This window comes from Gaeumannomyces tritici (assembly GCF_000145635.1).
Source record: "Gaeumannomyces tritici R3-111a-1 unplaced genomic scaffold supercont2.1, whole genome shotgun sequence".
Lineage (NCBI taxonomy): Eukaryota > Fungi > Ascomycota > Sordariomycetes > Magnaporthales > Magnaporthaceae > Gaeumannomyces > Gaeumannomyces tritici.
The window spans coordinates 1443961-1457455 of NW_008804545.1; the positions used below are offsets into that span (position 1 = coordinate 1443961).

A 13495-nucleotide genomic window follows, 5' to 3' on the forward strand; every position below is an offset into this window, starting at 1 on the left:
TCCCTCTGGCGCTTTTACCCCATCATTCCTGTGTCCTTGTTATCCTCGTTTATCCCAATTTTATCTTGCGATTGCACCGGTTTAGACAACGTCACGCGATACCCCAAAGCAACAAACATTTTCCAACGCTAGATTGTTGGGCACCCGTCGGCTCTTGTCATATTTACAATTCTATTCTCCTACTAGAACCTCTGTTCCTAAGCTACATTTGTAGCAAAATCAAGAATTCGCTAGCATGTCCCATACCTATGCCAAGGTCCCCAACAAAATCCTATAGTAAACCTTGCGTCATCACGCAAGGTCCCGAGCAAGTGGTATACTTGTCCCAAATACCCAGCTCTGGTGTATGGACTCGTACCCCATACAGAATTATCATAGCCCGACAGTCGTCTCAATGCCTTAAAATGTTACAACTGACCCGTACAAGATATTCCCAGGGTATGCGGGGATAGATTAACTTTTTTTTCTTCTTCTTTCTTTGCTACTGGGACCAAGCCCCCCAAGATGAGTGGCTGGCGGACCGGCATCGGTGGAGCTAAAACTCATCACCGTCATGCTCGTCAAAGTCTTGGTCGATACTAGCCCAGCCCCAACCCCAGCGCTGACCTCCGGTCCAGCCGCCATGACGGAGCTGCCTGGCCTGATCGCGGTTCTCGGACCAGACACGGGCCGTGAAGTCGTCCGATGCGGTGACTAGCCGACCACCACTTGTGAACGACACCGAGGTTGCCTCCTTGGCGTGGCCGTGGATGAGCGGCGTGCCAGAGGTGAAGATGGGCGTCGCCTCGGCTGGACGAGGTGTCACGTGCCTGTTGCTAGCCGGGAAGCCCCAGGATCCTTCTGTCCTTGCCGGTAGTGAGACACCGGAGGCAGCGGCCGAGGCGACATCCTGTTGGGAGCGGATGTAGCCTTCATCAGTGGGGAACAGGACGGGAGTACCGTGGCCGCTGCCGACGGCGATCATCTCGGAGTGGCCGTCACGGGCCGGCCTGACGGCCAGCTTGACGAAAAAGCTGGGCGAGGTGAAGAGGGTGTGGCGGAAGCCATACAGCGGGGCCAGACCTGAGTGCACGGGCGAGCTGCGACGCCGAGTTAGCTCGTAGCCGGCGTCTAGCTCAGGGGCGCGGCCGAGGGCGAGGTGAGCGGTCGAGTATGCGTAGACGGTGTTGTCCTTGCAGAGTGCGTACACCCGGGCGCCATCGGACCCCAGGGCCAAGGAGCTGACGCCCCAGTCGCGGTAACCGGCGTGGCCCGGCGGTGGGGCGACCACAGAGACGGGCTTGCTGGCGTTGTTGCCCTGCTCGTGGCGGACGGCGCGGATGTCCCAGAGCTTGATGGTGGCGTTGGCTTCGCACGCCGACAATATTAGATGCTCCTTGCCAGCCGGCATGAACTCTAGCGTCGTCACGACGGCGTGTTGACCGCCGCGTCCACCCCGGGCCGAGGCCTGGTGCGCCGACACGAAGCTGTTGAGCGGCGCGCTATGAGGCACGGGATACTCGCAGCCCTCCGAGGCGTCTCCCATGGTGTCGTCCTGCCAGTCGCTGAATCTCCCGTTGCGGCACCGCAGATCCCATACCTGCACCAGACCGTCACGGCTGCTCGTGGCCACGACATTACCGGCCCCTTGCCCAGGCTGGAACCGAATCGACTTGACGGAGCCATTGCAGGGTAGCAGGGTAAGCGGTTTTTGCGTCATCGTATCCCAGACGATGCCAGTACGGTCAGCCGACGCTGTTGCGGCACGCAGGTCGTCGGCTGAGACGGCAACATCGGTCACGGCATTGTCATGGGCGGTCCACAGAACGTGAGGTTTCTGGAAGCCATCCTCACCAGAAACGTCCGTCTTCAAAAGTCGCACATTGCCCATGTTGTCTCCAATAAGAACCATATCATTGGCTGAGGTGAGAGCACAAAGTTAGTATCCTGTTCGTATTCTGGCGGATCCGAAAAAGGGGCAAGTGGATGGGGGCCAGCATACTGTTACATGCTGCTTGTGAGAAGATGGTGCTGCGAGGTTGGTTAGAGTCGGCCTGGGCGGTGCTGTGGATGTAATCCTGCCCGGAGCAGAAGTCGGCAGTCTCCGTCCTCCAGTCTGACATACTGTTAGCTCGTGTACAAGCCGCAGTATATACCCCTGAGGTCAGGATGGGTGCAATTCTCACCAAGCACCGGATGCGCCAGCTCCAGCATATCAAAGGCACGATCGATATCACCCAACTCCCGCTGGAAAACCTGGGCAGCGGTACCCCTATGGTTCAAGGGGATTCTCAACTTTGGCGACGGCGGCTTCAAGCTCTCCAACAGATTCGCAGGAGACGACGAGATATTGTCGAGTGTAGCAAGCCCTGCAATAGATCTGGTCTTCTGACGCTTGCCGTTGCCATTGTCCAAATCATCACCATCGAGAGCTGCTGTTGGTCGCTTGCCGGCACGAGCATTGGAGCGGGCAGGGTTCCGGAACAGCTCCCTCGCCGTTTCGTCTACAGGCTGTGTTGCGTTCAGAGAGGATCGGGTGATGTCGTGGAGAGCGCTCCTGGTAACGACCGGAACCGGCCGTGGGGTGAAGAACTTGCGAAACTTGCGGGGGGTGATCGATGGCGGCTTTTTCTCCTTCTTGGACGAGCTTGATTCTGCTGTTGTTGCTGCGGCCGCTGCTGCTGCGGCAGCCGCTGCTGTTGCTGACCGAGTCAAGACTGTTGGAGAGCCAGGGCACACCTCGAGGGCGGCACCGAGTGGCGAGGAGTCGGCCGGAGTCTGGTTGCATCGAATTGGACTCCCGAGTGCCCTTGGTCTCCTAGGCGTCAATGGCAGTTCTAGGGTCGGCCAGGCATCGAGGTTGTCGGACTCTTCTGGGGTGTCGACATGGACAACGGGTGCCCAGGTAACGGACCGCTTGACGCAGAGGGGACTGCTGTTGGGGGGAGTGGGATGCCTCATCTCGACAGCCCAGATCACTGAAGTCGGTACATGAACATAAAGATGGTATTCGAGCCTGCAGTTGCGGGAGAAAGAGAGCAGGGTTGGCTGGGCACTTCTTTGGTAGTGACGGTTGTCTGGGAGAGTTGTGGGGGACGAGGGGGTGGGCACGGGCAAGTCACTTTTACGCGGTCCAGGCGCCTGGCCCATGCCCATGAACCCATGACACGCTGCGGCATGTCAAAAACGCGGAAACACGATTTTGGACGCGAGCAACAGCCCCGTGTTGCCCCACAGCTTTAAGTGCTTTCTTGGCGCCACTCCGCGCGCGTCAATTGAGGCCAAGCTTTATCAGAGGCCCACCCTAGGCTTATCGGGGACTTGGGGAGAAAAAAAAAAACTAGCCGCATGAATGCGCCTTCGTGGAGGGGCCATACAAATCGCGACGACGACATCACGGACAGCGCCAAGGACGACAACAGCGGCCGATACGCCCGTGGATCTCTAAACCGATGGCTATCCAAAAGAAACACGGCAAAGGCCGTCTTGACAAGTGGTACAAGCTTGCCAAGGAGAAAGGATACCGAGCCCGTGCTGCCTTCAAGCTGATCCAGCTGAACAAGAAGTATGGCTTCCTCGAGAAGACCAAGGTCCTACTGGATCTTTGCGCGGCCCCTGGCTCTTGGTGTCAGGTAGCTGCCGAGACTATGCCCATGGGCAGCCTCATCATCGGAGTCGATCTATCTCCGATCAAGCCGATTCCAAGGGTCATCACATTTCAGAGCGACATCACGACCGAGAAGTGCAGGGCGACGATCAAGCAACATCTCAAGGGCTGGAAGGTGGACACCGTCCTTCACGACGGAGCTCCGAACGTCGGTACCGCCTGGGTGCAAGATTCGTTCAACCAGGCCGAATTGACCCTGCAGTCCATGAAGCTGGCCACCGAGTTCCTCGTCGAGGGTGGCACTTTTGTCACAAAGGTCTTCCGATCCAAGGATTACAACTCCCTGCTGTGGATCTTCAACCAGCTGTTTACCAAAGTCGAGGCCACCAAGCCCCCCTCGTCCCGAAACGTCTCGGCCGAGATCTTCGTCGTGTGCAGGGGGTTCAAGGCTCCCAAGCGGATCGACCCCAAGTTTCTAGACCCCCGCGCCGTCTTTGAAGAGCTGGCAGACCCCACCCCGAACAACGAAGCCAAGGTCTACAAGCCAGAAGTCAAGAAGAGGAAGAGAGGAGGTTACGAGGATGGCGACTACACACAGTTCAAGGAGATATCCGCCAGCCAGTTCATCCAGACCACCGATCCCATCGAAATTCTGGGCCAGTACAACCGTCTCAGCTTCGTACAGCCGCCCAATGGCGACGTGGCCCTTGCCGCACTGGACAAGCTGCCGGAGACGACGGGCGAGATCCGCATCTGCTGTGAGGATCTCAAGGTGCTAGGCAGGAAGGAATTCAAAATGCTCCTCAAGTGGCGTCTGGCTGTCAGGGAGATCTTTGGGTTCCCCACCAAGAAGTCGGCCAAGAAGGAGGCCGCCGCCGCCACCGCCGCCGCCGCCGCCGAAGAGGTCGCAGAGGTCGAGTCCATGGACGAGGAGATGAAGATACAGGAGGACCTCCAGGCTCTGAAGGATAAGGTGGCTTCCAAAAAGAAACGGGAGCGTCGGAGGGATAACGAGCGCAAGCAGAAGGAGATCGTCCGGATGCAGATGCACATGGTTGCCCCCATGGATATTGGTCTCGACCAAGCCGGGCCAGCCGGAGAGGATGCCATGTTTGCGTTGAAGGCTGTGGAGAAGGGAGAGGGTGCCATGCGCAGGCTGACAAAGGGCAAGATGGTGGTCGTCAGCGAGGAGGAGCCTAAAAAGGACCGCGACAGCGGCATTGGCTCTTCGGGGGAAACCGACGACGAATCCGACGATGCCGAGGATCGACTAGAAACGGAGCTCGATGGGCTGTACGACGAATTCAAGGAGCGCAAGGCAGCATCCGACGCCAAGTATCGGGCAAAGAAGGCCCGACAGGGGCATGGCGACGATGAGTGGGAGGGAGTGTCGGACAACGGCAAGGAAGGAGAAATCAGCAGCGACAGCGAACTCGAGGAAGAGAGCAGTGACGACTCGGATGACGAGGGTGAGGCCTCGGGCAAGAAGTCGCTGTTGACGGATCTTGACACCGCACCCTCTGACACCTCTGGGCTTTCCAAACGAGCGAGGGCATTTTTCAACCAGGACATATTCAAGGATCTAGAAGGGGTTCTTGACGAACCCACAGAAGCCGATGCGGATGATGACTCGGACGTTGAGATGGAGGAAGCACCAAGCAAGCCTCAAGTCAAGCAAGCACCTGCCAAGAAAACGGCCGAGAAACCCACCAAGAGCAAGGCTGTCCAAGCTGTTGAGTCTGATTCGGATGACAGTGACGATGATGGTTTCGAGGTGGTAAAGAGCGGGTTTGAGGACGACTGGGAGGACGAAGACAAACGGACAAGGGACGGAAGGCTTGGTAAGACGCCCACGTGAATATCTTCCATGGAAGCTGCCACTAACAATATCTTTCAGACATCGACATCATTACGGCAGAAGCAATGACTCTCGCCCATCAACTCGCCACGGGAGAGAAGACATCTTACGATGTCATTGACGATGGCTTCAACAGGCACGCTTTCAAGGACAGAGATGGCCTGCCGGACTGGTTCCTGGACGACGAAGGACAGCATGACAGGGCCCACAAGCCAATCACAAAAGGTGAGAGCCCGATCGTGTTACACCACCGCTAGGCTATGTGATGTTTGAGTTGATGTACTAATGATCCCGTCTCCCACCACGCAGCTGCCGCTGCTGCGATCAAGGAGAAGACGAGGGCATTCAACGCCAGGCCCATCAAGAAGGTCCGTGAGGCCAAGGGCCGGAAGAAGATGAAGGCGGCACAGCGCCTAGAGAAACTGAAGAAGAAATCGGATCTCCTGGTCAATGAGGAGGGCATGACGGAGAAGGAGAAGGCCGAGAGCATAGCGAAGCTGCTCAGGAAGGCGACCAAGAAGAAGCCCAAGCAGTCAGTCAAGGTTGTCGTGGCCAAGGGCGCCAACCGGGGTATCAAGGGGCGTCCGTCCGGAGTCAAGGGCCGATACAAGATTGTGGACCCCAGGATGAAGAAGGAGATGCGGGCACTAAAAAGGAAAGCACAGAAAGCAAAGAAGGGCAGGTAGGCGGGGGGCGTAAGGCATGGGTTACTGGTTCTTTCATATCCCAGAGACGCGCAGGTACATTAATGCATAAAGCATGCACGCATATGGCGAGACCATACTGTGCACAAGTCATGGTTGCCATGACCATCAACAGCCGCCGACTTTCTATTCCATCTTGGCATTTTCCTGCTGGCTGAGATGAACCGATCTGATAAACGAGGACATCGGATACAGAGGCCCACTAAACTCCATGTCATACCTGGAATGACCAAGGATACAATATGACAGTCGCCCCACGTCAGTTGGGGAGTGCGTTATAGAACATCGAAGGAAGATGGTAAAAGGGAGCTCAACTGACCAGTAGTTGACAGCAACACAGATTCCCTCGTCACCGCAGGATTGCGAAACCTTGTGGTACCTAAAACAAAAGGGCGCTTTCCTTCAGCCATGGTGTTTGGGTCGTTTGTTATGTTATGCAAAGAAACCGAGCCATGACTCACCACATGCTGGGGAGATACATCATGTCTCCAGGCTCCAGAGTTACCCTGACGGGGCACGCCAGCGGCGAGTACCGCGTGGCGTCTTCCTCGGGTCGGTCTGGATCCCATAGTGCAAAGGGCACGGGCGTCGCGTCGCCGGCGTCCAGCCGCAGCTCGAGGCCGGCGGCAGCCCCGTGCCGCCTCGCGTACGTCGCGGGTGCGAGGCGCCGCTCGTTCACGCAGGGGTGGCACAGGGATGGCAGGAGGACGAAGTGCTTCCTGCCCAGGACCTGGACGTAGACGTTCTCGTAGTTGTCCTTGTGCAGCGCCGTGACGGAGCGCGAGTTGCCGATCCACATGTTGATGGCGTCGGGCTCGCGCTGCAGCGCGATGCGGGCGAAGGGGATGTCGCGCTGCACGTGCCTGAACAAGGTCGAGTACTCGTTCCTGAGGTTGTCGTTTTCTTTTTGCTCCCCCTCTCCGCCGCTCGTTTCGGGTCTCATCAGCGGCCAAGTGAATCAGGAGAGATATGCGATGGCATACGCACGTGTCTGGGCGTAGCGGATTTCGTTGCCATCATCCGAGCTAGACGGTTCCGTCTCCTGGCGGATGACGAAGTCTAAAAACTCGGAAAAGTCTTGCTCTTCCTCCCACGGCTTCGCAAAAACCAGGCTTCCATCTTGGAGTCTCGTTGGGGCATCGGCGTTTCTAAGTCGGGGCACGAAGTACCGTTTCCGGTTAGGTTCATAGGAAGACAAACAGTTTGTGTCGCGGGTGCGCAGAAGCTATATTACCAACCCTTTGGGCGTCACGGCGACGTTCACTGTCTCACCGGCCAGCGCATCCTTGAGGAACGAGGTGCTCCACCGCCTTGCCGCGGGCCACCGGCTGGCACCTTTTCTGACGACAAATGGCGCATTTCTGGAGACGTAGCGCATGAATTCGAGCGGGCTGGGCTCCTCGTCGAGCTCATCCATAGCCGAGCTATTCAGCTCGTTGTAGGCTGTAATGAGCTCTGCGATGGGGTCGATGGCGAGAGAACCGTCCATGGCATAATGCTGACTGTTGACGTGATGTGATCTACGTCCATGTGATCCCTGCAGGGCAGCATCCGGCGTCTGGTATGTGATTCGAAAAACGCTTCGAGTGGATTTCCTATTCTGGACAGCTCTTGGTGGGATCACCCACTTATCAGTGTCCAGTCCCGAAATCGGGTCGAGCCGTTGGTTCAGCTCTTGCACGCTTACACCGAACATTATGACCATGAACAGGAAAGACATGACTCCACCGCGTGCACTTTACATGGAAATACAAGTTGATCTTGGAGCCAAATCCAGAAGCATCCGCACGTCTATAGCGTCAGTTAGGTACCCGCGGTGCCGCAATATGGGTGTAGATAATGTGGCGCCTCCCTGCCTGGTGACGTGGTGGTGGGCTGCATTTACAGTCCCCCTCCCCCACTAAGGATGGAAAAAAAAAAAAAAGGTGGAAAAAGCTCCCCACTCTCACCAGATTTCTCCACAGACGCCCTCCCCAAAAGAGGAACATTAGCCTGCGAACGCGGAACCTAGCGTCTTCAATGTTACTCATTACTCGTTGGGCTGCTCAAGGGCTTCGCCATCCTCCGCCACCGACTGCGACGGACTGGTATCCTGGACCGGACAGGCCTGTGATTAAGGGATCCCCAGGGCGCACCCCCACACCTCTTGTGTTCCCCGCCCCAGGTGCCCAGGCCATCCAGGCACCCCACTCTGCTTGGGGTTTCTTGGACGGCCAATTTTGGACTTTTAGTCGCATCCACTGGCATCCACCATCTCCGCCCGCAGCAGCTGGCAACTGCCTCTTACGACCGTCGGCTCATGTTTCAGAGGGGCGCGCTTGACTCTGGCAGGCATGAGAATCATTCGGTCGACCAGGTTGGTCGGTACATGCCGGGGCTCCTAGCGAGAGAGCCACGCCACGCGCCGGGTTGTCGCCATCATGGCGATGCACTCTGTGCGGTGCCGTACGACCGATTGATCGGATATATATGCGTTTACCAGGACCCGACTTTCTGCCCTGCTTGCTCGCGAGTTTCTCAGCTCCAGCCCGTTTTGCGTGTGTGGAGCAAACCAACACGGCTCTCGGCGTCTGTGCTGTCGTCTGCGACTACCCCTTTCAGTCGCCAATGACGTTAGCTTCTTCCCTTGTCTCAGCTTAGCCCCCATTGCCCCTGGGGATACGACCCACCCACTACTTGATTTTCCCATCCCTCAGAAGGGCAATCCAAGATTTCCCATATTCTCTCCTGTGCGCCGTGTGACGACGACCTGGAAAACCCCGACGACCATCGCTCGATTGCGCACCTTACCTCAACCACCATCGACCCCCAGCCCACCGCCACAAACCACTTGATCGAGCTATATCGACTTCCACTGTTAGCTGACCGTGGCTGTGTTGCCAGCCCCAATTCCGATAAACGAAAGCTGTTCAATTGCCCAACTACCAAATCTTGCCCCGCGCGCCGCGCTCTTCGACGACAGCCCGGCCCCAGAGCTGCCACCTAGAGCTACAACCGAGGATCGTGATCACAGAAGCCCTGCAGCCCTGCAGGGCGCATCTCCGCCGGGAAGGTTTGCCGGTTGCCCAGATGCGCGCCGGGAACGAGGCTAGGCGCCCCCTACTTTCGCCCGGACTCTTTTGGGAACCAGTGAAGTGCTCCTTTCGTGGTTGTTAGCGTCTTTAGGTCTTTAGTGGCTGCTAGGCTGAGCCCGCCGACGATCTGCGCAACTCTAGAACTCTCTCTAGCTGTCGTGGCGGCCGAGTAGCCTTCCCGAACAGGACAAGGCGACAGAGCGTGCATTCCAGGAGCAAGGGAGACCTTCGCTACCCCGGGAGCCAACCTAAATCTCCAACCACGACTCGTTTCCGCCTCCAGGCCCCCGGAATATACATACGCCCGTGTCTCCACCTCCGCCGTTGTAGCCCGTTGGCGAACTCTCTTCCTTTGCCTCACTCCCGGACGCCCAGTCACCAGTAATAGAGCAAGTGGTACTTCTTCGCAGATAAATACCCAGGTACTGTTTGCAAGATGCCCCACCAATAGTCCGACTGCGATCGAACCTCTCCGCGCCATCAGCATAGCATGCGGCTGCGCTCGCTGTGATGCTCTGGTATCTCCTTTATCCATTACGGGGGTATGTTTCTCGGCCTCTCTCCCCGAACCGACATGTGGTGCCCACAAGAGGCCCCGTCTTGTTGACCATCTTCCCTATAACAGGACCACCGAAGCTCCCAATCTTGCGCCGGACCACCCCTTCCGCAACTGGCCGGCTCGGTACGGCCGCTACGTCGCGCGACATGTGGACACGGTCCTCCTGCTGGCGGTTGCCGTTGCAGGCATCCTCCTGTATCCGTTCCCGTTCCTCTATACCACCGACTTCACCAATAGCGCCTCCAACCTTCCCCACCATGTCTGGACCAACGCGCAACCGCTGAGCACCCGTGCCGACCTGGAGCCCGACGTTATAATGCGGACTGTCTGGGTCCATGGCAGCTACATGAGGGCGCTTGACCGGGATGTACTTCTTGGGGCATTGCAGATACAGAACGAACTGCTGGGGTCAACCAAGGACTTCAACCCCCGGCGTCCTGTCCCTCTGGCCGCCATAACCGGCCTTCCCAACGGCGACCTGACCCAGCATGAACGAGACACTTTCCACGTCATCAATGGAAGGACCAACATGTCGTGGTTCTATCATTCTCCACTTCAGTACTGGTCCGGAGACGCGCAAAAGATCTTCAACGACAAGGACATCATCGGGACGGTCAATGCCCGCAAAACGCAGTCGACCTCGGTCAATGTTACTTTACGCCACTCCATCGTGTTCAGCGGCAAGCGGTTCGAAGACCGCAAACTTGTTGCTGCGGACGCTCTGGTAATCACCCTTATCCACCTCCGAGACTCTCCTGTTGGGCGGCAGTGGGAGCGCAAGACGGCTGCTCTGGCTGCACGCATGGCAGACAGGTGGACCGCATACCCTCGCGACGGCCGAAGCATGCCTAGCCAACTCTACGAGTTCCAGTTCCGGCCTATCTCGTTCTGGGACCTCACCATGCTCAGCCTGGCATACTTCCTCACCTTCATGTACTTCCTTCACAGCCTTTCAAAGCTGCGAGCGGTCAAGTCTAAAGCCGGCCTGATCGTCACGCTCGTTGTCCAGATCGTAGCGTCAGTCATATCCAGCTTTACCGTCTGCGCCGTCTTCAAGGTCGACCTTTCCAAGATCCCGCAGGCCTGCTTCCCGCTGGTCGTTTGGTCTATGAGCCTGGAGAACATGTTTAGACTCATCAACGCCGTCATCGTGACGCCCTCGGAGGACAGCACAAGCAGCAGGATAGGACAGGCTTTTGGGGAAACATTTCTTGTGTCCTTCACCAGCGTCCTGCAGTACCTTCTGATCATCCTGGGTTTGTCCCGCGTGGTTCTCCCGGGCGTGTCCGCCTTTTGCACATTCGCCGCCATCGCCACCCTCTTTGACTTTTTCTACCTGTCGACATTCTTCCTTTCTGTGTTGAGTGTCGAAGTGCGGCGGACCGAGCTGAGCGAGGCTCTAGCCAAGTCCTCCTTGAGGCACAACCGATCGTCTTCTCAAGCGCCGTACCGGAAATCATGGACAGAGGCGCTGCTTCAAGGGAAGATCGCCCTCTCGACGCGTATTGCTGGCCTGATCGTCACCCTGGGCTTCATCCTGGTTGCTCAATGGCACTTCTCCCAAACCGAGACCCTCTTGCACACACTCGGCAAGATGTTTAGAGACAGGGCCAAGTCAGAAACAGCTCCCCTCCTGATCGATATCCATCAGGCGAGGGGCCCGACGTCGTGGCTTCGACTCCAAGACCACGAGACTGCGCGAGAGGTCATCCACGTGGTGAAGCCCTGGGCGCACAGCTATGTTGCTCGCGTCTATGACCCCCTGGTCTTCGTCATGAAAGGCTCAAACCGCACACCGCCCGCAAGAGAGCGCTCTCTCTCACCTGCCGTCTATGATTTTGCGCATCACCAGACCGTGCCTCTCATCATAGCCATCATCGTCGTCGTCTCACTGGTGCGGCTCCTCATGAACTACCTCCTATGGGACGAGATCGCTGGTGGACGGTCCGGAGAATACGGCGGCGAGGACGAGCAGTTGATATCTATCAAAACGGTCAACTCTGGGCATGCCTTGGATGTGGCTCTGATGGCGGCAACGCCAGATGGGCGTGTCGTTTCGGCAGGGCTGGATCGCATGATCTGGGTCTGGAACGTACGCTTTTTGGGAACGAGCTACGTTGTCACAAGCCCGGACAAGTCCGGGAGGGATCCTTTCCCGGTCCTCGCAATGGCCATAGACGACAGCTCCGAATGGCTGGTTCTGTTGTCGTCATCCAAGATCTGGATCTGGGATCTGAAAGCGCGCAAATGGGGGCCGGTAGTTGAAGTTGATCTTCGTGGCCAGAAGCCCGATGCTTTGTTTTTCAGCACCAGAAAGAGCAGGGAGGCCCGCATGTCTATCGTGGTAATTCGCAGGAACGGGACAATGGTGGAGACCTGGCCCGACCTTGGCCAGTCTCAGGAATACGTCGTTTGCAAGAGCCCACTGAGCTGTGCGGTGCCTCTTGCAGATAGAGGTGAGATTTTTTTGTCCCATCCGCGCCGCCCGCGCTAGTCGCCTTTCGCGATAGCAATATCTTTGGTTCGGCATGCTAACCCAAAATTCAGCCGATTCGAACCAAGCCACCTCCTTCTTGACCCTCTCCCGGCGCGGGTGCATCCATAAAGGCACGACGGTCGGAGACGTGTGGTTGACCGAGGAAGTCCGTTTGCCATCAGACGAGAGCGATATCCAAGCGGTGCTTGCGGTGCCGGATTATTCGTCATATCTGGTTGCGCGGACCTCATCGGTGGATTTGGTTGACTTCCACTCGTCCAGCATCATCTACACCTTCAGAACGGAGGTTATCCGGCCCAGGACCCTGAGCTTCTTTCACTCACACCCACGCAAGACTCAAACTGGCGCCAAGGGCCTAAGGTCGTTTACATTGGTCTACATCAAAGCGGATGGGGGCGAGTGTGTGATCCAAACGTATCTACCCTCGGTCGAGGGTGAGACGATAAGCTTCCGAGACGACGAGCTCAGCTTAACTCGCGGATGTTCGTGGCAAGACGCCAGTGAAATCAGACGGACAGTTGAAAATCCGGGGCTGTGGGCATCCCTGCCGAGCGGGTGTGTCGTTGGGATCCGGCAGAAACCACCGAAGCAGCCTCTACCACAGCCGACCCAGCCCCCAGCGCCGGGCTCCCTGCGTCGGCGACGTGCAACGCCGCCACTTCGTCCAAGTGACCCGAGCGACCGCAGCGACGACCTATACGAGGTGTGGACTATGACGCAGCTTGAGAAGAAAGGAGCCTATGCCACTCGGCCGTTGGTTTCTGACGGCTTTGGTGACGAGTATGAGGCGCAGCCTCAAGATCACCTCATGATCTCGGAACCCGGGCCTATCGTCAAGGTTGGCCGAGGCAGCATCGCTGCGGCGTTTGGAAACACCATCCGGATCATTACCATTGGCCACGAGAGCTTTTCAGGTGGCCTACCCGACGAGGATCGTGTCAACCGCAGGAGGAGGGCCGGAGGTTCTTTTAGAAACAAGGCGCCCGGCCACTCCCCCGCCAAGATCCCTCCAGGTTCACGGGGATTTTGATTTCTTAACGCACCCAGTTGCGTGCTTTGGGGTTTCTTTCTCATCTCTTTACCTTCCCTTCTTCACATTACTCCATGTCTCCGTCTACACTTTTTACGAGTTCCCAAACGCGTGTCTTATGGATAGATACCTCAGCGCTACAAAGGTTAGGACGGCGAAACGGGCGTTATTATTCTGTTTCCTTTTC

At 57.3% G+C, this 13495-nt stretch overlaps 4 protein-coding genes across 4 annotated transcripts; 2 read left to right on the forward strand and 2 right to left on the reverse strand.

The window, feature by feature from the left end:
- Positions 1–102: 102 nt before the first annotated feature.
- On the reverse strand, positions 103–3300 carry GGTG_00454 (WD repeat-containing protein). Its single transcript, XM_009218200.1, has 3 exons — positions 2166–3300; positions 1982–2095; positions 103–1899 (listed from the first exon to the last, which is right to left on the reverse strand). The coding sequence occupies exons 1-3, from the start codon at positions 3133–3135 to the stop codon at positions 536–538; spliced, it is 2448 nt and encodes an 815-aa protein (XP_009216464.1). The 5' UTR covers positions 3136–3300; the 3' UTR covers positions 103–535.
- Positions 3301–3308: 8 nt separating this feature from the next.
- GGTG_00455 (AdoMet-dependent rRNA methyltransferase SPB1) lies at positions 3309–6348 on the forward strand. Its single transcript, XM_009218201.1, has 3 exons — positions 3309–5427; positions 5484–5669; positions 5754–6348. Exons 1-3 carry the CDS (start codon positions 3432–3434, stop codon positions 6128–6130), a joined length of 2559 nt encoding a protein of 852 aa, XP_009216465.1. The 5' UTR covers positions 3309–3431; the 3' UTR covers positions 6131–6348.
- On the reverse strand, positions 4645–7950 carry GGTG_00456 (hypothetical protein). Its single transcript, XM_009218202.1, has 5 exons — positions 7387–7950; positions 7136–7296; positions 6610–7051; positions 6468–6527; positions 4645–6368 (listed from the first exon to the last, which is right to left on the reverse strand). Exons 1-5 carry the CDS (start codon positions 7866–7868, stop codon positions 6275–6277), a joined length of 1239 nt encoding a protein of 412 aa, XP_009216466.1. The 5' UTR covers positions 7869–7950; the 3' UTR covers positions 4645–6274.
- Positions 7951–9732: 1782 nt separating this feature from the next.
- GGTG_00457 (hypothetical protein) lies at positions 9733–13308 on the forward strand (the record flags this gene model as incomplete). The annotated part of the gene is made up of 3 exons (XM_009218203.1): positions 9733–9764; positions 9848–12237; positions 12329–13308. 3 exons carry the CDS (start codon positions 9733–9735, stop codon positions 13306–13308), a joined length of 3402 nt encoding a protein of 1133 aa, XP_009216467.1.
- Positions 13309–13495: the final 187 nt, after the last annotated feature.

What these genes read in the sequence shown, in the direction of transcription:
- GGTG_00455 (XM_009218201.1), top strand. Translation starts at nt 3,432, where the DNA reads ATGGCTATCCAAAAGAAACACGGCAAAGGCCGTCTTGACAAGTGGTAC. An exon ending in GACAAGGGACGGAAGGCTTG is followed by an intron (nt 5,428 to 5,483) that starts GTAAGACGCCCA and finishes AATATCTTTCAG; the next exon opens with ACATCGACATCATTACGGCA. An exon ending in CCACAAGCCAATCACAAAAG is followed by an intron (nt 5,670 to 5,753) that starts GTGAGAGCCCGA and finishes CCCACCACGCAG; the next exon opens with CTGCCGCTGCTGCGATCAAG.
- GGTG_00454 (XM_009218200.1), bottom strand. Translation starts at nt 3,135, where the DNA reads ATGGGCATGGGCCAGGCGCCTGGACCGCGTAAAAGTGACTTGCCCGTG. An exon ending in GCTGGCGCATCCGGTGCTTG is followed by an intron (nt 2,096 to 2,165) that starts GTGAGAATTGCA and finishes ACAGTATGTCAG; the next exon opens with ACTGGAGGACGGAGACTGCC. An exon ending in CTCACAAGCAGCATGTAACA is followed by an intron (nt 1,900 to 1,981) that starts GTATGCTGGCCC and finishes CTCTCACCTCAG; the next exon opens with CCAATGATATGGTTCTTATT.
- GGTG_00456 (XM_009218202.1), bottom strand. Translation starts at nt 7,868, where the DNA reads ATGTCTTTCCTGTTCATGGTCATAATGTTCGGTGTAAGCGTGCAAGAG. An exon ending in GTCGCCGTGACGCCCAAAGG is followed by an intron (nt 7,297 to 7,386) that starts GTTGGTAATATA and finishes GCCCCGACTTAG; the next exon opens with AAACGCCGATGCCCCAACGA. An exon ending in ATGTATCTCCCCAGCATGTG is followed by an intron (nt 6,528 to 6,609) that starts GTGAGTCATGGC and finishes CTTTTGTTTTAG; the next exon opens with GTACCACAAGGTTTCGCAAT.